This window comes from Salvelinus sp. IW2-2015, linkage group LG11 (assembly GCF_002910315.2).
Source record: "Salvelinus sp. IW2-2015 linkage group LG11, ASM291031v2, whole genome shotgun sequence".
Taxonomy (NCBI): Eukaryota; Metazoa; Chordata; class Actinopteri; order Salmoniformes; family Salmonidae; genus Salvelinus; species Salvelinus sp. IW2-2015.
The window spans coordinates 44,200,926-44,227,075 of record NC_036851.1 but is presented as its reverse complement, the minus strand read 5'-3'; the positions used below and the strand labels follow the sequence as shown (position 1 = coordinate 44,227,075).

Below are 26,150 nucleotides of genomic sequence, written 5' to 3'. Positions count from 1 at the left end.
TACGCTGACATGCGTTATCTCATCGTGGAAGTTCCGATTTGTATCTCTAGCTACTGCCAACTATTTACCTCCTTAATACAGAACACTGTCTTCCTATTTCAGAGCTGTCAAGAAGATGGAGGTGAACTTTTTGTCCTCAAGGAAATTGCTAAGTATTTGCCAAAAGATTACTTATCAGTCCTATTTGGTCATGTTGCTTAATACTTTTCTCCTTGCACAATTGTTGACACAGGGTTCATAGGCTTAGAGCTGGCGGGACTTCTGTAAAGCTGAGTCTGTCTAAATAATAAATGGGCATATCAAATACCTTTTATGGGTATCTAAATATATTTGTATATAGTATAATCCAATAGCTTTTAATGATAGCAGTTACCGCAAACTAAGTATACAAATAGTACATAGTAACCATTATGCCATTTCATACAGATGTAGTATCTTAATTTGATCACTCTTTTGTTACTGATAATTTTCCTGCACATCAGAAAATGCAAATTGATAGTGTATTCAAGGTTTAATTAGGCTTTTAAAATGTGTAATTTCCCCTATAAAATGTCAGACTTGATTTGCCCTAATGAAAAATGTATGCATTGTCAATACATAATTTAGAACATAGGCCACTTACTGTATCAATAACCATAACACAAATCTTACATTATTAAGCTTTACTTGAACAGATTTCTAATCCCAACAAATTGTGGATTTTCTTGACAAAAAAGAGAGCCCGAAAAATAGAAATATGTTATTTTCCATGTATTTATTAAAAAGGTGTGTAGCACTATATTGTCAATAAATTCATTTACAATATGAATTTGTTGACACCAATATGCAAAAATGTGAAAGTATTACAATTCAAAGCTTTCCATACAAAATATTTATACATCCTATAAAATGTATAAATGTATAAAACTATAGGTGATAAGTGAGATATATCTGAGAACAGCAATATGTTGCTTTGCAAACATTTCGTAACAAGGCTTCTTTCTCATCAGGTTTTATGGAGTGTAGGCTCAGGGTGGGTCCTCTATTTTCCGATGATGATGTTCCTGTAGCCCTTGACGTGACACAACTTATTGCTATCGAAGTCGACCACCAGTTTCCTTAGGCCCGAGTGGGTGGGCGTGAAGTAGATTTTGACCTTGGCTTCCTGCCCAGGTTCCACCGTGGAGTTAAGTCTAAGAAGGGTAAATATTTAGAAGTTACTCTATCTACATGCACTGTAACACTATCACACTACATTCCCAGCATACATATTTAGACAGTTGATTATTTTTCATGAAAGTTTAGTTAAATATCTTGACTATCTATGGATGTCTTTAGCTACAGATGTAGGATCTTCATTTGATCACTCTTTTGTTTCTGAGTCTTGAAATGCAAACCTGTAGTGTATTTTAGTTTTAAAAAGGCTTATAAAGTTTAATGTCCATTTTGTAATTTCAGACTTGATTTGCCCTAATGAAAAATAGATCAACAAAAAATAAAAWAAATAAATTAATAAATGAATTATAATCCAGAATAATTCACATTTCCTGTTGGTGCAGGATTATTTTCCCTCTGTAGTAAACTGGCTCAAATGTAGATCCTAGTGTGATAGTGTGATTGTAATTATTTTGCTGAGCTGACCAGCAAGGACTGTGTATGTATTGTATCAGCCATAGTTCTCTACATAGATATATATATATATGTCTGAACTAGAAAACACTTTGGATTAAAGCATGTGCTAAATAACCCTATTATAGTATAGGATATTTAATTATGTTTTAGAAGCTCGTCAAACTCATTCAAAACTGTTTTAATGAACAAATCCATTCATATTCTCATCTCGATTGTGTAACACCACATTGAGCCAAACATCTAGGAGTCACATGCCAACCAAACCCACAACTCATCACAATCATCTGTCATGCCCTGATCTGTTTCACCTATCCTTGTGATTGTCTCCACCCCCTCCAGGTGTTGCTTATTTTCCCCGGTGTATTTATCCCTGTGTTTCCTGTCTCTCTGTGCCAGTTTGTCTTGTATGTTCAAGTCAACCAGCAAGTTTTTCCCGTGCACCTGCTTTTTCTATTCTCTTTTTGCTAGTCCTCCCAGTTTTGACCCTTGCCTGTTTCTGGACTCTGTTCCCACCTGCCTGACCATTCTGCCTGCCTTGACCTTGAGCCTGCCTGCCACACTGTACCTCCTGGACTCTGAACTGGTTTTGACCTTTTGCCTGTCCACGACCATTCTCTTGCCTACCCTTTTGGATTATAATAAATATCAAAGACTCAAACCATCTGCCTCCCGTGTCTGCATCTGGGTCTCTTATACCATCTGAATGCTTGGAAAACCAACTCTGACAAAACGATACTCACAATCAAATTATTATTATAAATACTGAATAAATCCAGACAAACATTCACGACCTAGTGAAACAGTCAGCTTCCGTCCAGCGAACTTCCTAGTCTTTGAGGTGAAAGTGTTTGTTTTCAAATCCCGTTTTTTTTGGAGAAGATTCATGAAATTGTGGTCTTGGCAAAACACTTGGATAGTTAAAGTGTGCTTGAATTGTACATGGCTGGGAATTCAGTATCCCACTTAGCACTAATAAGACTTTTAGTCTGCTTTTGACATGTAAGCACTATTGTGAGTCTGCTACAAAACATACATTTCCATTCTCATGAACACCTCCAACTCCACCAAGGCATGGGCATGCACCACTTGGTGACTAAAACATGATTGATTATATGTCTATGAATTATACATATCCTTTTAGACATCCCTGACAAACATTACATGTAATTGTTGCTTTGACCCTCACTAATGGGTCCTATTTACACTCCTGTTGTTACTTTTAGCGGTAAATGCACTTGATCTGTAAACAGTCCCGTTTGGAAATAAACGTCACCCTGTCATGGTTCCCTCCTACCTCTCAGTGAAGATCTGTCCTCCAGTGAGATTGGACCCCTCCACGGTGAAGCAGCAGTTCTGCAGCGGTACTGGGAGAGGGTTCTGCAGAGTGATCTCAGCCGCCAGCTTACGGTTCTCTTTGGGTTCCCCAAGGATCTATATATCAGGGAACATAAATTATCTTAATGCTTTGACATATTGCATTTCATCGGCTAGGCGAGCATGGAGAACGCTCCATCTCTGATAATCACACTCAAGCTTGCAATGCCAGCTGGAACGGTTCTTTCAAACAATTTATCAGATGTTGACACATGTTGACATAAGACAGTTGATTATTTTTTATGAAAGTTTAGATAAATATCTTGACTATCTATGGATGTCTTTAGCTACAGATGTAGGATCTTTTTGTTGTTGTTGATATCTCTGATAATCACACTCAAGCTTGCAATGCCAGCTGGTACAGTTCTTTCACATTGTGACCTCTGTTCTGGCATGAGTACTTCCAAGCAACTTAGTTATCTTGGAGCTGTGGTTAGCGTCCTTGGCTTGGGACCAAATGCTTGAACATTTTTTATTCCCTAGTCAGAGTACTCCACTGAGGTTGCTGCAATAAGTATAGTTATTACTCATGTTAATCACTGTATTCTTGTGTTTTGTAAAGTTTTAAAGTAGTGAGAATAGTGGCCGTACCCTGACTTTGATCTCGGGGTTAACCAGTACGACGTTCCTCACAGCGAGGTAAGCCTCTTGGGTACCGTAGTCTAGGAGCAGAGCCGCCAGCCGGATCAGGTTGTCCTCAGTGAGGTTCTCTGCATACTTGGAGTAGTTCATCCTAAGAGCAACCCGCTTTTCTGGAGTGAGACATAAAGCAGAGAAAGTGAGACACCATCCAATTCCTCAGGATGTTGACATGTTGACATAAGCAGATACATAGAACACTGGACAGTATGATTTCAATGCACACAGACACACATTCACGAATTAGCATTAGACATGAAATAACATGAAAAGATAACTCCATACACGGTCTTAAACTCTAAATGAGCTACAGTATATCACGCTCACATATACAGTGCCTTTGGAAAGTATTCAGACCCCTTGACTTTTACACATTTTGTTACGTTACAACCTTATTCTCAAATGGATTAAATAAAACAATTTCCTTATCAATCTACACACAATACCCCATAATGACGAAGCGAAAACAGGTTTTAATTTTTTTTTTGCAAATGTTATTAAAAACGAAAATATATTTACAAAAGTATTCAGACCTTTTGCTATGAGACTCGAAATTGAGCTCAGGTGCATCCTGTTTCCATTGATCATCTTTGAGATGTTTCCACAACTTGACTGGAGGCCACCTGTCGTAAATTCAATTGATTGGACATGATTTGGAAAGGCGCACACCTGTCTATATGAGGTCCCACAGCTGACAGTGCATGTCAGAATGGCTGAAGAAATTGTCCGTAGAGCTCTGAGACAGGATTGTGTCGAGGCACAGATCTGGGGAAGGGTACCAACACATTTCTGCAGCATTGAAGGTCCCCAAGAACACAGTGGCCTCCATCATTCTTAAATGGAAGACGTTTGGAACCACCAAGACTCTTCCTAGAGCTGGCCGCCCGACGAAACTGAGCAATTGGGGGAGAAAGGCCTTGGTCAGGGAGGTGACCAAGAACCCGATGGTCACTCTGACTACAGTTCTAGAGTTCCTCTGTGGAGATGAGAAAATCTTCCAGAAGGACAACCATCTCTGTAGCACTCCACCAATCAGGCCTTTATGGTAGAGTGGCCAGACGGATGCCACTCCTCAGTAAAAGCCACATGACAGCCCGCTTGGAGTTTCCCAAAAGGAAGCTAAAGACTCTCAGACCAGGAGAAACAAGATTCTCCGGTCTGATGAAACCAAGATTGAACACCTTGGCCTGAATGCCAAGCGTCACATCTGGAGGAAACCTGGCACCATCCTCACGGTGAAGCATGGTGGTGACAGCATCATGCTGTGGGGATGTTTTTCAGTGGCAGGGACTAGGAGACTAGTCAGGATAGATGTAAAGATTAACGGAGTAAAGTATAGATATATCCTTCATGAAAACCTAATCCAGAGCGCTCAGGACCTCAGACTTGGGCAAAGGTTCACTTTCCAACAGGACAACAACCCTAAGCACACAGCCAAGACAATGCAGGAGTGGCTTTGGGACAAGTCTCTGAATGTCCTTGAGTGGCCCAGCCAAATCCCGGACTTGAACCCGATCGAACATCTCTGGAGAGACCTGAAAATAGCTGTGCAGCAACGCTCTCCATCCAACCTGACAGAGTTTGAGTGGATCTGCATAGAAAAATGGGAGAAACTCCCCAAATACAGGTGTGCCAAGCTTGTAGCGTCATACCCAAGATGACTCAAGGCTGTAATCACTGCCAAAGGTGCTTCAGCAAAGTACTGAGTAAAGGGTCTGAATACTTGTGTAAATGTGATATTTCATTTTTTAAATTTGCCAACATTTCTAAAAACCTGTTTTTGCTTTGTCATTATGGGGTATTATGTGTAGATTGATAAGGGGGGAAAACAAGGTAATCCATTTTAGAATAAGGCTGTAAACTAACAAAATGTGGAAAAAGTCAAGGGGTCTGAATACTTTCCGTAGGCAGTGTATATATACTCAAATCTTTCCATTATACAAAGCCAACTGACCTTCTCCAGGTGCCAACTGTACGTTGAGCAGGTCTTTGAACCCACAGTTCTCTCCCAGAATGCCGTTGTAGGACACAGCTCTGGAGCCGAACACCAGACGGCACTTCTTCTCATTGGGCGTGTTGTTTGTAATCACGGCAAACACGTCAAAGTCACAGCCCTTTCTCATCTCCGTGGAAACCTTGATGACGATAAGCAGGCCAGCATTGTCTTGCTGCTGCAGTAGTTTGTTCTGGTGGTTGGCTTTTGTAAAGGCCTCCCTTTCCTCGTCAGAACCTGGGGGCACAGAAAGCAAAAGTTATACATGCTTTCATATACTGTAAATTAATATACTGACACATTTAGGGAAGAATAAGAACTTGTTTCCAGAGTAGTCTTTAGTGAACTTCACCATATATTTCTTATTTTGAAGCTCCATACTCTATCTGATTGTACATATAAAGAACAGACTACTTCAAATACTTAGGAAAGTCACATATTCTTTCTAATCTGCTGTCTTGGCGGCATATTGTGGTGTAATGTGACATTTGTGTGTCCTGGTGGCATGTTACAGTGGTGTCATAGTGAAGCTCCCTACCCTCAGGGTACTTGTACAGGTGTGTAATGTCCTCTCTCCTATCACTGCCCACGCTCTTAGTGCTGATCTTCAGCCCCACTTGGACGGAGCTGATGATCTTCTTCGTGCTGCCATCTTTCCTCTTCATAAAGGTGTGTATGTCAGCATTGACCTCCGCAAAAACAAATGAGGCGTCATATTTATAGGTGAGCTCGCCCTCCTTGATGGCTTTCAGTGGGATAGGGCCACAGCAGTAAACACCTGAAAGAAGGACAATCTGTGAGGGAACTGAAGATTACATGTTTTTATGACATATCTGAAGCCATATCCTTATCACTTCTAGTAAAATCTGATGATTAGCAATTCAGGAGTTTTCTGGAATCACTACACATGAATTGGGGTCAGGCCCTTTAATGGGCTATTCTGAAATAGTTGGGATTATTGTAGTTGGGGTTATTGTAGTTGGGGTTATTGTCAATACCATCAAGGCCTCACCTTCACTCTTCTCCTGTGGAGTGGGGTCCATGACCTGCCAGCCGTCAAAACCTGGTTTGAGATCAGGTCTGGTCATCCAGTTCTCGACCCAGCAGTGGTAGTTCCTACAAAGACACACAACCATAGTAACCCCTTAACCATTTCCAGACGGTCTGCTACAACTGAAGGACATTTGCTCATATACCCAACCTCCGGAATGCCTTGACTATTTCCAGATTGTTGGCAAAAAGCATGAACAAATACATGGCTAGCTCTGTATTGAATTTGTCTGAGTGGAAATCCACCAATTTGATAGTCCTCATGAGGTCTCACCATATCATGTCACTGGACTTCTGAACAAGTTGTCCGTTCTCATCCACGTAGCGCTCTATCACCAGGTTACTGTTGGTGTCGTGGGCTGAATTGTAGTTGGTGACCAGTCGACAAGGGATGCCCAGGGCTCGTGAAACTGAGAGGGCACATAAATCATGTACAGTTAGCCAATACTACTCATCAACTATTCTACTACAGGTCTAACATATGGCATTATAAATACATCATATACAAGTATATATTTTACAGTTAGGTCATTTAGCAGACACTCTTATCCAGTGATGTACAGAAACAATTTGGGTAAAGTTGCTCAAGGGGACACCTAGTTGGCTTGGGGATCGAACCAGCAACCTTTTGGTTACTGGCCCTAGGCTCTTAACTGCTAGGCTACCTGCCCCCCTATTCATAGAATCAAATCAAATCAAACTTTATTTGCCACATGCGCCGAATACAACAAGTGTAGACTTTACCGTGAAATGCTTACTTACAAGCCCTTACCCTTAACCAACAGCGCAGTTCAAGAAGAAAATATTTACCAACTAGGCTAAAATAAAAAGCAATAATAAAAAGTAACACAATAAGAATAACGAGGCTATATACAGGGGGCACCGGTACCGAGTCAGTGTGCGGGGGTACAGGCTAGTTGAGGTAAGCTGAACATGTAGGTGGGGGCAAAGTGACTATGCATAGGTAACAAACAAACAGCAAGTAGCAGCAGTGTACGGGGGGGGGTGTCAATGGAAATTATCCGATAGTGATTTTTATGAATTGTTCAACAGTCTTATGGCTTGGGGGTAGAGGCTGTTGAGGAGCCTTTGGGTCCTAGACTTGGCGCTCCGGTACCACTTGCCGTGCGATAGCAGGGAAAACAGTCTATAACTTGGGTGACTGGACATTGTCTCTGACAATTTTATGGGCTTTCGCCTATTAATAGACACCACCTATTAATTTATATAGGTCCTGGATGGCAGGAAGCTTGGCTCCAGTGATGTCCTGGGCCGTTCGCACTACCCTCTGTAGCGCCTTACGGTCAGATGCCGAGCAGTTGCCATACCAGGCGGTGATGCAACCAGTCAGGATGCTCTCGATGGTACAGCTGTAGAACCTTTTGAGGATCTCGGAGCCCATGCCAAATCTTTTCAGTCTCCTGAGGGGGAAAAGGTTTTGTCGTGCCCTCTTCACGACTGTCTTGGTATGTTTGGACCATGGTAGTTCATTGGTGATGTGAACACCAAGGAACTTGAAACTCTCGACCTGCTCCACTACAGCCCCGTCGATGTTAATGGGGACCTGTTCGGCCCGCCTTTTCCTGTAGTCCACGATCAGCTCCTTTGTCTTGCTCACATTGAGGGAGAGGTTGTTGTCCTGGCACCACACTGCCAGTTTGCTGACCTCCTCCCTAAAGGCTGTCTCATCATTGTTAGTGATCAGGCCTACCACTGTTGTGTCGTCAGCAAACTTAATGATGGTGTTGGGAGTCGTGTTTGGCCACGCAGTCGTGGGTGAACAGGGAATACAGGAGGGGACTAAGTACACACCCAAGGGGCCCCAGTGTTAAGGATCAGCGTGGCATACGTGTTGTTGCCTACTCTTACCACCTGGGGGCGGCCCGTCAGGAAGTCCAGGATCCAGTTGCAGAGGGATGTGTTTAGTCCCAGAGCCCTTATCTTAGTGATGAATGTGTTACTAAAGGTGTCTTGTGCAATACAAAAAGGGGACAGAATGTCTCTTACATAATATAATGATACAGTATGTAAAAAACTCAGTCTTAATGTCTATGCATTCATGTCTAACCTGAGCAGGCCACTGCTGCAAACACCCAGCATTGGCCAAAGCGCACAGGCTGACAGGCATTTGTGTCCCAGTTCCGGAGGATCTCCACACTACCCTTCCATGACAGAGGGCTCACCCCGCCGTCATAGTCATCAATCCACCTGCCCAGCAAGACTCCCTTGTCGTCATTGCAGTTCACCTGAGGGACATGAACAACAATGGTCAGGCTCTTCATTTCACATTCAGCTTTGTTGTTATATTGAGCCTTGCTATTTGCCATCTACTATATGTTCAAGTGTATATTTTATATTCTATTCTACTGTATGAACTGCAGTGTGTAATGCAGTGCATGACAGGATGTGAAACCGATTGATGTGATCTCACCATGGCACTGAGGACTCTGGACACATAGATTGGGTTTCTCCTCCCTGAAGCGTCTTTCCCAGGGTTACGCAGGCACTTCGGGTTCATATCCAGGATTCTCAGACAGGCATTCAGGATCCCATCCTCAAACTACACCACACAGAGAAAACCACACAAGGTCAAATCAATCTGCTATTTATTTTCAAAAGGGAACTAAGCATGCAAAGGTGAGCAAAAGATCGAATAAAGATCAAAGGATTAGAAGTTTGCTTCTCGTCTTTGATTCTCTTCTGAAAATATCATGTGCAAACGTTTAGTAAAGCTGAACGACAGTGTGCAGGATATGCTACTATGACACACACCAATTAGATAATGAGTTGTATCAACAATTGAACCTTGGTCTCACCATCTCAGTGGGATTATCATGATCTGTCAATTATACACAGATTGAACCAATGGAAGCATCTTGATGTGGAAAGAAAATAGCCTCAATTGGATTTTATCAGTCAACAGTTCACTCATCACAAGTTCTTCTCAACCATAATTTATCTTCTCACTTTATCAAACTTGTCAGGCCAATCATACAGATGTAGGATCTTAATTTGAGCCGGTTTCCTACAGAAGGAAAATAATCCTGCAGCAACAGGAAATGTAAATTATTATGTGGATTATAATTATTGGACATTTTTGTAAGGGTTGATAATTTCTTTCATAAGAATAAAATGGAAATGATAAACTTCCTTTTTAAACCTCAAATACACTACAAGTATCACCCTGCAACAGGGTGATCAAATTAAGATCCTACATCTCTAAATATACAGTAATATGAGGCAGCATGATCTCACCTTTGAAAGTGCACAGTACAGTAGTTACATTGGAAAGCAGTTCAACATACATCTCTTGATGAATGGCTATTTCTCCCTTATCAGGGTAAGCGTAAGCCAAATTCAAAAGCCAAGCCTTTATCACTACCACCAAATTCTGGTTTGTCTCTCCTCAAGGAGGCTGTTTAAACAACGATCAGAGCTGTGCTGCTGTTGGTACCTGGCCATAGTTCCAAGGTGTTGGGATGGGGTATTTCCAGCCGCCTCGGTAGATGATACCATCTTGAGCCAAGATGTACTCCCTCAGTTTCTCCTCACTGTCCATGTACACCACATCACCTGTAACATATCATACGGAGGGGATGATGTAGGAAGCAATTGGATGAATTAGTACACAAAAAATGTGGACCACTTTTGGCTCGTGATCACCACTTTCAAATCTACTGGCTGAAATGATACAAAAGTTTGAGAGTGCATCTTTAATGAGACTATCTGCTGTCCATTTACTTTGATGTCTAAGGTAACAAAATGTCTAAGTGTAACTTGTATTGTAGATACAGCACATGATAGGGCTAAACATTTAGAGATACTGGAAAATACTTATCCATCCCCATCCATCCCATTCTCCATTGTATGATTATCATATCATCTCCAAAACTACCATCCATCCATCCATCCATGCCATCCTGTTCTCCCCACTGTGGGATCCTTCCTGTAAACCTGCATCTCTCCATTGGTCATGCTGGCTGTCTTTGTAACAGAGACATCTAAAGCGCCTATCAGAGTCCAAAATATGTACGCATACATGTTCTAAAATATTGGACTGTTGGCTCTCTTACTTTTCTAATTCTCAGCACGGCTCAAGCAATTTCTCCAACTGTCGACACATTCCGCATAGCTATGTCTCGTCTCTGCGTCTGTCAATTACTCTTAAGGCATTCCACTCAACTATGCATAGCCCCTACTACACTCACAGACAGAATGATGTATGGAATGTTTACCTACCGGTGCACCAGGGGTTATAGAGCAGCACAAAGTCCACCCTGCCCCCCTGACCCAGGGTCAGGCGCCAGCGTCCGATGGGCGCGTCCGGGGGGGAACAGATGGACAGGGACACCATGTTCCCGGGGGGACTGGTGATGGCGGCGCTCCAGCGGGAGGTGTCGATTTGGTCGGTCAGCCCAAAGGAGGCCTGTGTACCATACTGGTCAGAGGGCTGGGGACCTAGTAGAGGACATGAAGAAGAGAAAGGGTGAAAGATGGAACACTTGACTAGGGATGATGTAAAGGACTTCAAAGCCAAAACACTAGAGCTTACCTACTTATTTTACCATTGGAGGGAAAGTAATATTGGCCATAGCTATTCTGTCATTCTTTGTCATAAGATGTGTCAATGGATCTCATTAGTCTAAAGTGAGGGTTTAAATAGGCCTTGACAAAAGTCATGACCTCGACAGAAGTTGCTGTCCTTTATAAGAATTACGTTCTTTACTGTATCATAAAAAATATGAAGCACACAGATGCTTTCAGGTCACACATGAAACATTTTCATAATTCAGACTGTACAATTGACATACTATTCCCAAACCCTTCAGCGAGAACATTGGAAAATGGTGGACAATTCCACAGGGATCAAAGACGATGGAAACTCAGCTTCCTTCAAGTGACCTCCGTTAAGATAAACTGCCTGAACTGAAATTCCATTGTGTTCAGACTGGGCATAACGCCAAAGAATCACCCCTTTTAACCCCTTTGCTTTCAGCAGCATGCTGAAACAACTTAGATTCCTTCCTTGGCTGTTATGTGTATTAAAGTTTATATTACAGCCCATTAAAAAATTGTTTAACTTTCACTGTGATAGCCTTATCTTTGAAAGGACACATGCTTTCCTGTGGAGTGATCCTCTTCCTGTTCTCAAACTGGTGGATACTGTAGAAACTGCTGTGGTCTGTAGAATGGCCACTCCACCCCTCTTATGACTGTTACTTACATCTGACACATTAATCTTGATTAAAACATCTGATCATTTCAGTGTTTTCCCCTAGATATTTCCAAAGGCGGGACAGAAAGGGTCATCAAACGCAACATCTATGGTTCCTCACAACAGAACCAAAGCCCAAAGCCTGGGCAGGGTGAGTAATGTTAAAGGAGGCAGGGTAGAGTGTCAGCTAACTATTCTGCAAGAGTCAATAGCGTTATCACTGAAAATTTGAACAGGCTTAAACGGTTTCCCTTTCCTTGAAACAACATTCGACCTCACCATTAGCTTTTCTTACTCCTTATCACTTTGTAGATCACAATGACCATTGGGGAAAATAAATAAGTTCACAATGCCAATAGAAACACTCAAGTAGGCGTTGCCATAGTACCTACCCCAAATACAAGTGTGCCAAGCTTGTAGCGTCATACCCAAGAAGACTCGAGTCTGTAATCGCTGCCAAAGGTGCTTCAACAAAGTACTGAGTAAATGGTCTGAATACTTATGTAAATGTGATATTTAAAAAAAATTATATATAAATTGGCAGATTTTTTTATTTTAACTGTTTTTGCTTTGTCATTATGGGGTATTGTGTTTAGAATGACAATGTAATACATTTTAGAAAAAGGATGTAACATAACAAAATGTGSAAAAGGGGAAGGGGTCTGAATACTTTCCGAATGCACTGCATGTACATATAGGTAGGGGTAAAGTGCCTAGGCAACAGGATATATAATAAACCGCAGCAGCAGCGTATGTCAGTGGTTCCCATCCCTGGTCCTCCAGTACACCCCAACAGTACACATTTTTATTGTAACCCTGGACAAGCACACTTGATTAAACTTTCCAACTAATCATCAAGCCCTCGATGAGTTGAATGAGGTGTGTTTGGGCTGTTGGAGAACCGGAGTTAGGAAACACTGGCGTATGTGATGAGTCAAAATAGTCATTGCAAAAAGCGCCAATACAGATATTCCGTGTAACTATTTTGAAGTCTTATTGCTTGGGGGTAAAAGCTGTTCGGGGTCTTGTTAGTTCGAGGCTTGGTGCATCGGTACTGCTTGCTGTGCGGTAGCAGAGACAAACGTCTATGACTTGGGTGTCTGGAGTCTTTGACAATTTTCAGGGCCTTCCTCTGATACCGCCTGGTATAGAGGTCCTGGATGGCAGGGAGCTCAGCCCCAGTGATGTAATGGGCCATACTCACTACCCTGTGTATCACCTTGTGGTTGGATGCCAAGCAGTTGCCATACCAAGCGYTGATGCAGCCAGTCAAGATGCTCTCAATAGTGCAGTTGTAGAACTTTGAGGATCTGAGGGCCCATGCCAAATCTTTTCAGCCTTCTGAGGAGGAAGAGGCGTTGTCGTGCCTTCTTTATGACTGTGTTGGTGTGTTTGGTCCATGTTAATTACTTAGTGATGTGGACACAGAGGAACTTGAAGGTCTCAACCTGCTCCACTACAGCTCTGTCAATGTGGATGGGGGTATGCTCASCCCTCCGTTTCCTGTAGTCCACGATCAGCTCCTTTGTCTCCTCCCTATAGGCTGTCTCATCGTCTTTGGTGATCAGGCCTACCACCGTTGTGTCATCAGCAAACTTAATGATTGTGTTGCGTTCATGTGCGGCCACGCCGTCGTGSGTGAACAAGGAGTACAGGAGGGGACTAATCACGCACCCCTGAGGGGCCCCCGTGTTGAGGGTTAGCGTGGTGGATGTGTTGTTGCCTATCCTCACCACCTCGAGGCAGCCCGTCAGGAWGTCCAGAATCCAKTTGCAGAGGGAGGTGTTCAGCTTAGTGATGYGCTTGGAGGGCACTATGGTGTTGAGCACTGAGCTGTAGTCGATAGGTGTTAGGTGTACATAGGTGTTCACATAGGTGTTCCTCTTGTACAGGTGGGAGAGGGCAGTGTGGAGTGCAATAGAGATTGCGTCATCTATGGATCTGTTGGGGCAGTATACGAATTGGAGTGGGTCCAGGGTGTCTGGGATGATGGTGTTGATGTGAGCCATGATCAGCCTTTCAAAGAATTTCATGGTTACAGATGTGAGTGCTACGGTGYGATAGTCATTTAGACAGGTTACATTGGCGTCCTTGGGCACAGGGACTATGGTGGTCTGCTTGAAACATGTAGGTATTAYAGACTGGGTCTCTGGTCAAAATCTAAACAGCAAGCCAGTTCCAAAATCGACTTATTGGATAGCTCCAGTGAATACCTGTGGATGGTTCCTATTACAGAAATTCCTGTAGAAGCCAAAAATGTAAAGGTAGTGAAAAAAAGGCCTTAGACTTCAAGGGGTTAAAACAATAGAAAAATATAGCAGAGAGTATGTTGTTATAGTGTTACACACTATGCAGCAGCACATGCATGAGGTATTTTCAAACTTGCAGGGAAGTTAAGATTTAGACTTAGGCAGCCTTTTCCCACCTGTGTTTTGTGGGTAGTTGTTTTCTGTCTAGTTTATGCACCTTACAGAACTGTTTCGGTTTCTTCACGTTGTTATTTTGTTCAAGTGTTTTGGTTAATAAAAAAATCATGAACACTTACCACGCTGCGCTTTGGTCCGATCCTCATTACGACGAGAGCTCTGACACTACTGTTGTTTAGAGGATAGGGAAACGGTTTCATCCTGCTCCAATTATCAGTGATAAGACTATTGACTCTTACAGAACAGTTAGCTAGCTGACACTCTACCCTGCCTCGTTTACCATTACTCACCCTGCCCAGGCTTCGGTTTCTGTTGTCAGGAACCGTAGATGTTTGTTTTGGGACCCTTTGTGTCATGCCTTTGGAAATATCTAGGGGAAACACTGAAATGATCTTATGTTTTAATTAAGATTAACCTTTAGGATTGAACCTGTTTGGGATAGGGGGCAGCATTTTCACTTTTGGATGAAATGCGTGCCCAGAGTGAACTGCCTCCTACTCAGTCTAGGATGCTAATATATGCATATTATTGGTAGTATTGGATAGAAAACACTCTGAAGTTTCTAAAACTGTTTGAATCGATGTCTTTGAGTATAACAGAACTCATATGGCAGGCGAAGACCTGAGAAAAATCCAACCAGGCAGTGGGAAATCTGAGGTTGCTTGGCCTACCGAATACACAGTGTCTATGGGGTCAAGTTGCACTTCCTAAGGCTTCCACTAGATGTCAACCGTCTTTAGAAACTTGTTTCAGGCTTTTGCTATAAAGGAGGGGGGAATGGGAGCTGAATGAGTCAGTAGTCTGGCAGAGTGTCTCAGGCTCGTGACGCACGGTCCCGACAGAGTTAGCTCTCGTTCCAGTGCTTTTCTACAGACAATGGAATCAATAATGTTCTACAGAACATTATTGAAGTTTTATGTTAAAAACAGCCTAAAGATTGATTCYATACATCATTTGACATGTTTCTACGACCTGTAACGGAACTTTTCGAGTTTTTGTCTGGATGTAGTGCTCGCGCCTCATGAAGATGGATTACTGGGCTGAACACGCTAACAACAAGTGGCTATTTGGATCATCAAAGGTAAGTGAATATTTATAATGTTATTTCTAACTTCTGTTGACTCCAACATGGCGGATATWTCTTTGGCTGGATTGGGCTCTGAGCGCCGTACTCAGATTATGCTTTTTCCGTAAAGTTTTTTTGAAATCTGACACAGCGKTTGCATTAAGGAGAAGTCTATCTTTAATTCTGTGAATAACACTTGTATCTTTTATCAATGTTTATTATGAGTATTTCTGGGATTTGATGTGGCTATCTGCAAAATCACCGGATGTTTTGGAATCAAAATATTACTGCACGTAACGCACCAATATAAACTGAGATTTTTGGATATAAATATGTACATTATCGAACAAAACATACATGTATTGTGTAACATGATGTCCTATCAGTGTCATCTGATGAAGATCATCAAAGGTTAGTGATTAATTTGATCTATATTTCTGCTTTTTKTKACTCCTATCTTTGGCTGGAAAAATGTCTGCTGTGTGTCGTTGTGACTTGGCTGTGACCTAACATAATCAAATGTTGTGCTTTCGCTGTCAAGCCTTTTTTAAATTGGACATGATGGGTAGATTAACAAGAAGTTTATCTTTCATTTGCTGTATTGGACTTGTTAATGTGTGAAAGTTACATATTTCCCAAAAATATTTTTGAATTTCGCACGCTGCCTTTTCAGCGGAATGTTGTCGAGGGGTTCCGCTAGTGGAACGCCTGCGCTAGATTAATAAAAAATTAAACAACATTTATCTAGTGCTTTTCACATGGAATTGATTAGTCGACAACTCAGGAATAACACAGTACCTGTCTCTACGGTGAGGTCAAGGGCGCTGCCATCAGGCTGGTAGACGCCCGAGCGGAGGTGCAGGTTGATGGTGAACGGCTGGCCCCTTCTCACGATGAGGCGCTCCACCCCGTTGAGCTCCGTGCGGTGGTCTGTGTTGTTGAACTCACACTCCAGGTCCCATCGGGCAATGTCCAGTGCTGGGAGATGGATGAGAGAGACAAAGGAAACAGTGAGTAGAAATACCTCAGGATTGACCATCTACCCAGCCAGTTACAAGGGAATACAATCCTGCTCCACAGTTCCTCTGTTTGCTCTTTGGGGGTGTCAGTCCAGTCTTCAGTATAATAAGGCTTAACACTTTCTGACAAATGTGTTCGTCAAAAGTGCTATACAAATATCATTTTATCGATTGATTGTCTTCTCTTTCATGGTGCCTCAGTGGTGGACCAAACTCCCCCATTGCTTTTAAGACAATTGGGTCTATACCTGTTTTTAGCTAAGCTGATGACCTTCCTCTTCAAACTGGCTCCCCAACTCTCAACGCTGGTTCCTTCCAAGTAGACCACCCCTTCCTCTCACCGCCAATGGCACTACTACTCTGGAAATGTCTATAATAGTTGCTTTACATTGTATTGTAGCATTTCAATTCTGGTACTTCATTCTATTTTTAGCACTACAATGAAGTATTCTACTAACCTCTGAGGAGAGAGTTGCTTGTATTTATGCTAGCTGTCCAGCTCTTTGACTATGTGCTTTTACAGAAAGAGCGTCTGCTAAATGTCTGTTAACACTAGAACCACTGGGCCTCAAGCTAACGACCAGCCATTCTGACTCCAACATTCYAACAGTGTAATTGAGAACATTTCATATATGCTATTGCAAAAACAATAATTTGGTTGTGTTTATGAAGGTCTTCGGTAACATTGGAATATAATATTAATTTTAGAACACCATAGCATTTCCATTAGTTTATTTTACTATAGGATATACTGTATGTAAAAACAAACACAAAAAAMACAACATTTCTTATGTTCAATCAATTTTATTTGGGGAATGCCTTTATTACAACTATGAAACTAAAAGCATATGTGTTGGAACACGGCAACAGCTTATTTTTATAACAACAAAATAAATAAAATACCCCAACCACAAAGACGCATGGTCAGCAAGACGTGCGGTCAAATGATGAAAACATCAGTAGCCTAAACATCATTATAAGTGTCAAGGACGGAGGGGGGCATGACTTTACATTTTTCTTATACATGAGCTGTCAAAATGACTGCTTTAGCGGTTTTAGTTTTAAAGAAAATGTACATAAGCTATGGTATACTTAATCATATTAATAAGTGTATAGCCTATAKAATAAAACGTATGCATGGCTAAATCATTAAGGGTGTCGAATTAACTTGTGGTAAATAGGCCTTAGACAAATGGTTAAAGGACTGATGCAAATTGTTTCCAGACATTTTCAGACCTTCTGCCATCTTATCTCTGGCAGCAGGCATGAATCCAAGGACTTTCATTGTTATTTAAACTAACCATAAGAGTTCACTTCCTGTTGTTGAGTGTAAAGAGAAAAAACCTTACCTGTTGTGTAACAGAAAGACTTGTATTGCCGTAAAAATCATAGGAATCCTTCAGACAGGAAATGCTGCTTTGCAAATAACTATCTTGGGAACTATATTTACTCAAGTACCACTATTGKGTAAGTACTACACCAACCCATTGAGACACAGACTTGAACTCTTTCATTGATTCATTTAAAAAAGGGAAGTATTTCACAAGAGAAAAAACAAGAAAACATGAATGAGCAGTGTTCTGTCACTCCCTGTGAGGCGAGGTGTGCAAGCAAGTACTGTACACCTCCTTGTCCCCAGGGCYCGGTGTGTGACTAAGATCCCACCCTCTGATTTCCTATTTACAGTCATCCTGCTTCTTTAAGACAAGACTGGTTGTTGTTAAATAATATTGGCAGGAGAAAACGACATGAAAACAAAATGTGAGGTGACAAAGGTTATGCCCAAACTCCTAGAAAAGGGTTCCAAAAGTGTTCTTCGGCTGTCCCCATAGGAGAACCATTTTTGGTTCCCAATAGAACCTTTTTCGGTACCAGGTAGATCCCTTTTGGGTTCCATGTAGAACCCTGGGTTCATAGATCCCTTTTGGGATCCATGTAGAACCCTGGGTTCTTCATGGAACCCAAAGGGTTCTACCTGAACCAACAGGGTTTTCAAAGGGTTCTCCTATGGGGTGAACCTGTTAGGTTCTTATTCTCAGAGTTAAAACTCACCGGACACAATGAAAGCTCAAACCAAGTTTATTCTTCCCAGAGGATCAATACAGCTGCATCAGACAAGGACATATTCACACAAGCACTGATATTTAACCCTTTCTTCTATGCTGAGTCTCCTCCTACACATCTGAACAAACATTGCATCTTTTATTGCTAGGCAAGAAACTAAGTGATACGGGCCATAAACTTTTCTTTCTCCCTTAACGTGACCTGACCTGCCCTCCACCCCCTTCATCACTAATCCATGGCTCTCTCCCCTTATCAATGCCTGCCACATGTGATCACTTTCCCTACACTCAGTACATTCCAAGCTTAATTGCCCCCCCCATATACTTCCCTCCTACAGATAACCATTAACCTCTGGTGTAGCCCCTCGGCTATGGCACCCCTCAGGTCTCTGTTACAGCTAATGACTAATTAAATTTAAAGTTTAGAAATCCAAACCTATCAAACCGAAGAACCCTTATTGGTTCTAGACAGTACATAACAACAAAGACTAACTGACAAGTGTTTCCAATGGTTTGTTTTTGTTTGCATGGTGCATTAAAGCTTGGTGTTCTAACACTGGTCACTGGTTAACACTTGAAGTGTTAAGATAACACTGTATGCTGGGTTGCTCAGTCACTGACATGCAATATAACATTACCATCTTGTTTCACCAATCACTTTTGAGCTGCATTGTCAACACTCACTTATCCCAATTTCTTATAGGACAAAATGACATATCTTTCAGAAAGAATTTAACATCAAACGGCTAAGGTAATTATGTTACCTCTGATTGCCATATTACGCAATCAGAGGAATATTGTTCAAGCTTTAAAAGGTTGCTTGCCCTAGGGTGCTTAAATACCCTATCGCCAGTGTACTACTTCTTGAATAATGTTAGAGTGCTACTTTGAACTACATGCAGGGTTGGGGAGTACCTGATTACATATCACTGATTATAATCACTTACATGCAATCTGATTACAAAAAAACAAACTAATCAGTTACTATAACAACAAAAATCTGATTACATATACTTTTTAAAAACTAGATTATTATTTAATGGATTACTTTAAATTTCATAAAGGATGTTTGCGAGAGAAAAAAATACATTATGCCACAGTTCTGTTTTCTCAATGACATTCCATTCAGAATTGAAAAAAGGTGTTTAAGTTTGTTCCATCTGAGTGAGTCTGACCACAAGTCAGAGACCTCTATGATGACACACCAAAAGCGTTTGCTAGATTCTTTATTGTCTTCTTCTAATGCCTCTTAAATGTCTCTTAAGGGAGAAGTAAATGGAAAGTACATGAAAGTAATCAGATTATGTTACTGAGTTTGGGTAATCCAAAAGTTACATTACTGATTATAATTTAACAGGTAACTAGTAACTGTAACATATTACATTTAAAAAGTAACCTACCCAACACTGACTACATGTATGACAAATCCATTTCTGTAGGAACATCTGGATAGTGTATCTTCTACATTTGACCAACCGTGGGGAATTTTGCATGTGTTTTACACCTTGTAGTTGAAGAAAAGTGGTCTTTCAAAGGAGACAAACTTAAGTCTCCAGTCCAGCTCTTTCATCCTAAAGAGAAATTAAGTTGTCAATAAGCCTATTTTACTCAGTCATAAAGCGTCTGGGAACTTGTGCTTTTCCACAGCTAGAGGCAACAGGACTACAAACCTAGAATCTGGAGACCATTAGGCAGATTAATAGCAGATAAACAACCAAAATGTTGTTTTCGACAACACAGTCCAGACAACGCAAGCTCAATCAATGTAATGGTAAAGTCTAGTTATTGCTGCTTTTCATTCTTGTATTACACAGTTGGTATCAAATAAAATGCATGTTTATTATACACTCTCGCAATGTGGAATGAAAGCTGATGTAAGATAATGTGCAGTCTGAATTTAAACGGAACGGTTTCTGTAATTAAGGTGTAGTTATTGTTGTTTTGCTTTGTTCTATTGCACTGGGAAGACAGTGTATTACAGTCTGTCACAAACATGAATAGTGCAAAAATAAATTTCCGGACAGAGATCAAGGTGAGCTATGTGTGTAGGGGGTGTCTTCCCATTTATGTGATCACATGCCCCCATTGAGCAGGCTACTACCATGAGGTCACCATCTCCACCATGCCATCACTCGAGACTTACACTCCCTTGTTTTGCTTCCAGTCTACTAAACTTGAACAACACCACATCAAGTGTCCTGTTATAGGCCAAGCAGAATTACTGGGCCAGAATAAACCCAATAAGGTCGGGGCAATGAAAGATCCTAGTCAGGGAAAAATGCACAGAAGCAGGTACAGTAAATCCCAGGAAAAATAAATACGTTCTCTCATCTATTAACAGCAACCTATCCAGCCTAGTCACGAATGAAGCGGCAAGAGCTCTCTCTCTCTCAATTCAATTCAATTTAAGGGGCTTTATTGGCAAGGGAAACACGTTTACATTGCCAAAGCAAGTGAAATAGATAATAAACAAACAAAAAATAAACATGTTCAATTTTTCTGCTCTCTCTCTCTCTGTCTGTATGTGTGTGCGTGCTTCTCAGCGTTGTCTGTATGTGTCTGCRTGCTTGTGTGTGTGTGTGTGTGCAAGGTGTAAAAGGTTTGAATGGGTTCATAGGGGCTTCGCAAAATCATTCCAAGGACAAATTAAGTTCGCCACAGTTTCTGGTTGCAGTTACAGCTGCTGTCTGCTATTAAAAGCCCAAAGTTCCCTTAGCAACACTTAACTCCCTCTGAAACACATTCCTCAGATGCATTGAAGATGCATACGACTAGGCTAAAGCTTARGGTGGGAGAAAACACTTGTGTCATCAGCAATGGTGAGCCAGAAAAATAAAAGGCTGCTTTTATATATATAAAAATTACATTTGGTTCTGTTAAGACATCAACCCCAATGGCCTATAGACAGCATGTTAARCTGTCATTTAGTGGTTATGGCAATGTGAGAAGAAGTTCTCACCCCATCCAACTTTTAGATGTTGGATGACAGTTTTTGTTGGTGCGGTTGTCAGAATGCTGTTCATTGACTACAGCTCAGCGTTCAACACCATTGTCCCCTCTAAGCTTTTCACCAAGCTGATAACCCTGGGACTGAACACCTCCCTCTGCACCTGGATCCTGGACTTCCTTAAGGTYGACCCCAGGTGGTGAGGGTAGGCAACATCACCTCCGCCACACTGACCCTCAACACGGGGGCCCCACAGGGGTGTGTGCTTAGTCTCCTCCTGTACTCCCTGTTCACCCACGACTGCGTAGCCACGCATGACACAAACACTATCATCAAGTTTGCTGACGACAAGACGGTGGTAGGCTTGATCACCGGCGACGATGAGACAGCCTATAGGGAAGAGGTCCGTGACCTGGCAGTGTGGTGCCGGAACAACAACCTCTCTTTCAACGTCAGTAAGACCAAGGAGCTGATTGCCCCCATCCACATCAACAGGGATGCAGTGGAGCTTCAAGTTCCTCTGTGTACAAATCACTAAGGACTTAAAATGGTCCACACATACACACAGTTGTGAAGAAGGTGCGACAGCACCTCTGCCCCCTCAAAAGGTTAAAAAGGTTTGGCTTGGGCCTTGAAATCCTCAAAAAGTTATACAGCTGCACCCTTGAGCGCATCTTAACTGGCTGCATCAATGCCTGGTATGGCAGCAGCACCGCCCTCGATCGCATGGCACTACAAAGAGTGGTGCATACAGCCCAATACATCACTGGGGCCAAGCTCCCTGCCATCCAGGAACTCTATATCAGGCGGTGTGTAAGGAAGGCCTGCAAAATTGTTAAAGACTCCAGCCACCCAAGCCATAGACTGTTCTGTCTGCTTCCGCATTGCAAGCGGTACCGCTGCATCAAGTCTGACACCAACAGGCTTCAGAAAAGCTTCTATACCCATGCCATAAGACTGCTAAATAGCTAACTAAATAGCTAACAAAATGGCCACACGAACTATCTGAGTCGACCCTTTACTTTTGCACTGTCTCTATGCCACCACACAAGGACCCTACATACTCACGCACACTAACACTCCAACACGCACGCACACACACACCACACACACACACCACACACACACACACACACACACACACACACACACACACACACACACACACACACACACACACACACACACACACACACACACACACACACACACACACACACACACACACACCAATCACTTCATCATTTGCTCACACACATAAGATGCACACACATTTATACTGACTCTTATGCACTGCACATCACACTCACATACAATCATCACATACACTGCTGCTACTCTGTTTATCATATATCCTTATCCCTAGTCACCTAGTCATACAGTATATACCTCTATCACGCCAGTATCCCTGCACATTGTATATTTGGTACTGGAACTGACTGACCCTATATATAGTATGCTTACTTACTTTCTTGTGTTCTTATTTGTTATTTCAATTTATTGTCTGTTTTTTGTTCCTCCTTATGTTATTTTTAGTACTACATTGTTATTGATTGCATTGTTGGATTTAGAGCTTGCAAGAAAGGCATTTCACTGTATTTGTGCATGTGACATTAAAACTTGAAACTTGAACTTTCACACCATTATAACATGCACTGTAAAGAGGCTGCTGTGAATTTAACTAACAGGTAGCTCAGTGGCAAGGAAAATTCTGTATGTCATATTACAGTGTACCTCACCTGAAATTCATTGAGGGGAAGGTTTTGCATTTGAGTATTTTACTGTAATTACAGCGGATTGGTGCAAGCAGGTTGGCAGCTAGGCAAAGTGTTTACGCATTACAGCATAGCATCCAAAATACAGGGTTGTCTAACTTTTTGTTTTGCTTTGGTGAGGGGTGTGTGTTTTTTTATTGGGCACAGGGGAGGATAGTGTGTTTTGTCCCCCTGGTTTACATTAGCCGTTTTGCAGGTTTTACTGAATACAGTGCCTTCAGAAAGTATTCATGCCCCTTGATTTATTCCACATGTTGTTGTGTTACAGCCTGAATTCAAAATTGATTCAAATTATTTTTTTCTCTCACTCATCTACACACAATACCCAATTCTGACAAAGTGAAAACATGTTTTTATAAATTTTTGCTAATGTATTGAAAATGAAATACAGAAAGATCCATTTACATAACTATTCCCACCCCTGAGGCAATACTTTGTAGAAGCACCAAAAGTATGTTCAAATGAGTGGATTCAGCTATTTCAGTCCCACCCGTTGCTGACAGGTGTATACAATTGAGCACACAGCCATGCAATCTCCATAGACAAACATTGGCAGTAGAATGGCCTTACTGAAGAACTCAGTGACTTTCAACGTGGCACCGTCATAGGATGCCACCTTTCCAACAAGTCAGTTCATCAAATTTCTGCCCTGCAAGAACTGTCCAGGTCAACTGTAAGTGCTGTTATTGTGAAGTGGAAACATCTAGGAGCAACAACGGCTCAGCCGCGAAGTGGTAGGCCACGCAATCTCACAGAACGGGACGGCCAAGTGCTGAAGCGCGTAGCGAGTAAAAATTGTCTGTACTAGTTTGCAACATTCACTACCAAGTTACAAACTGCCTCTGGAAGCAACATCAGCCTAAGAACTGTTCGTCGGGAGCATCATGAAAATGGGTTTCCATGGCCGAGTAGCCGCACACACACCTTAGATCACCATGCGCAATGCCAAGCGTTGGCTGGAGTGGTGTAAAGCTCGCCGCCATTGAACTCTGGAGCAGTGGAAATGCGTTCTCTGGAGTGATGAATCACACTTCAGCATCTGGCAGTCTGACGGACGAATCTGGGTTTGGAGGATGCCAGGACATTCTAGACGATTCTGTGCTCCCAACGTTGTGGCAACAGTTTGGGGAAGGCCCTTTCCTGTTTCAGCATGACGACAATGCCCYCGTGCAAAAAGCGAGGACCACACAGAAATTGTTTGTCGAGATTGGTGTTGAAGAACTTGACTGGCCAACACAGAGCCCTAACCTCAACTCCATCGAACACATTTGAGATGAATTGGAACGCAGACTGCAAGCCAGACCTAATCGCCCAACATCAGTGCCTGACCTCACTAATGCTCTTGTGGCTGAATGGAAGCAAGTCGCCGCAGCAATGTTCCAACATCTAGTGGAAAGCCTTCACAGAAGATTGGAGGTTATTATTGCAGCAAAGGGGGGGGTCCAACTCCATAGTAATGCCCACGACTTTGGAATGAGATGTTCGACGAGCAGGTGTCCACATACTTTTGGCCATGTAGTATATTTATTTTTGTATTCTTTTTTTGAGGGATAAAAAAACTCAATATACCTTAAAATAACTAAAACCAAATTGAAACTGTGTAGAAAAGATCATGGATCTACATTCATACAGTTTCTTGCCTGTGTCCAGCGCGCTAATAATCACCTAAATGAAAGCTAAACAGCCAGGGAGAATACTTTTTTTTTTTTAAATGGAAAATAACAATTTGTTGTAAATTTTGATGGCGAGGAAATATTTTTAAAATAAATTGTGCACATGTGGCCCTCAGGCAAATTTTGATTGACACCGCTGGATAAGGTCATCAATGGCAACCTAACCTAATGTAGCAGGCGTAAAAGAAACCAGCTACCGGTAAGATATTTGCCATCATTTGTCCATAGCAGGGTTTCCCAAACTCGGTCTGTGTAGTGCAGAGGCAAAAACCAAAACGTGCACCCAGGATGTCCCCAGGACCGAGTTTGGAAAACCCTGGTCCATAGTGAAGGGATGGATCAGGTTTCACTTTGCTGTTTAGTTTTGAGATTTTTTTCTAAACGAATCAATTGTTCACCAGCCTTTTAAGGTAATATTGAAATCCTCTAAATGCTTCAAATATTTAGATACATATTCTGGCATATGGCTCAGTCCTGCAAGGAAGTATTTATTTTAGGAAGCAATAACATGATAAGCTATTTTAAATGATCTGCCACTGTCTAGTTTTTCGTTGATATTGAAAAGAAAATGCATTAGTTGTTAAACTGTTGATGAAACTCAAAAATGTAATTCACAGTTATGTTCAAATGCTCAATAATGCTATGCACGTACTAGAGAGAAGATTTACAGAGATACAACACACTCAATAAAACAATGCAAATAAAACATTTCAAACAGTTATTACAATCTTACCTTGAGCCATTATCGCGTTGAYGTACAGCCGGGTAATAGTCTGTGTCAGGCTGTTGAAAGTATTCTCTACTCTGCGCAGCTACTCTGACTGTGAACGAAAGTCATATTTGTAGTGGTCATGCGCGTCACCAAAATTCATTGGCAGTTGACTCATTTGACCATTTTGGGGAAGCTGACGGCGTAATGCATAACGTGGGTTGGGAAGTCATCTGGGCGTGTTGGTTTTCTTCCGTCGAACGCCCTCGTGCGCGTGCTCACATGCATGAGCAAGCACGCACGCACTCACACAGAAACATCCACATACACTCTATTGACGTATTGACCTTGTAGCGACCTCGTCCTATACAATAGTTGCACAATTTCCTGCATACATTTGTGTGACAATAAGGAATAGGGAAGTCATTTTCATTCAGTCATCATGTCAGGAATAAAATGTACATCAATGTCAAAATACAATTTACTTCTAGGAAATATACTGAACAAAAATCTAAACTGAACATGCAACAATTTCAAAGTTTTACTGAGTTACAGTTCAYATAAGGAAATCAGTCAATGGAAATACATTC

At 41.8% G+C, this 26,150-nt stretch overlaps 1 protein-coding gene across 1 annotated transcript; it reads right to left on the bottom strand.

Annotated features, from left to right (window-relative positions):
• Nucleotides 1-735: 735 nt before the first annotated feature.
• Nucleotides 736-25,674, bottom strand: LOC111970450 (protein-glutamine gamma-glutamyltransferase 2). Its single transcript, XM_023997190.2, has 13 exons — nucleotides 25,585-25,674; nucleotides 16,173-16,352; nucleotides 10,907-11,125; nucleotides 10,122-10,240; nucleotides 9,099-9,227; nucleotides 8,736-8,913; nucleotides 6,942-7,077; nucleotides 6,630-6,733; nucleotides 6,156-6,395; nucleotides 5,579-5,854; nucleotides 3,577-3,737; nucleotides 2,906-3,042; nucleotides 736-1,172 (listed from the first exon to the last, which is right to left on the bottom strand). The coding sequence occupies exons 1-13, from the start codon at nucleotides 25,592-25,594 to the stop codon at nucleotides 1,022-1,024; spliced, it is 2,040 nt and encodes a 679-aa protein (XP_023852958.1). The 5' UTR covers nucleotides 25,595-25,674; the 3' UTR covers nucleotides 736-1,021.
• Nucleotides 25,675-26,150: the final 476 nt, after the last annotated feature.

Bases quoted from the DNA above. Each gene is read 5' to 3' on its own strand.
- LOC111970450 (XM_023997190.2), bottom strand. The intron at 9,228-10,121 runs GTACCAACAGCA...TGTGTGGTGTAG, and splicing joins CACCTTGGAACTATGGCCAG to TTTGAGGATGGGATCCTGAA. The intron at 7,078-8,735 runs GTTAGACATGAA...GTGCCCTCTCAG, and splicing joins TGCAGCAGTGGCCTGCTCAG to TTTCACGAGCCCTGGGCATC.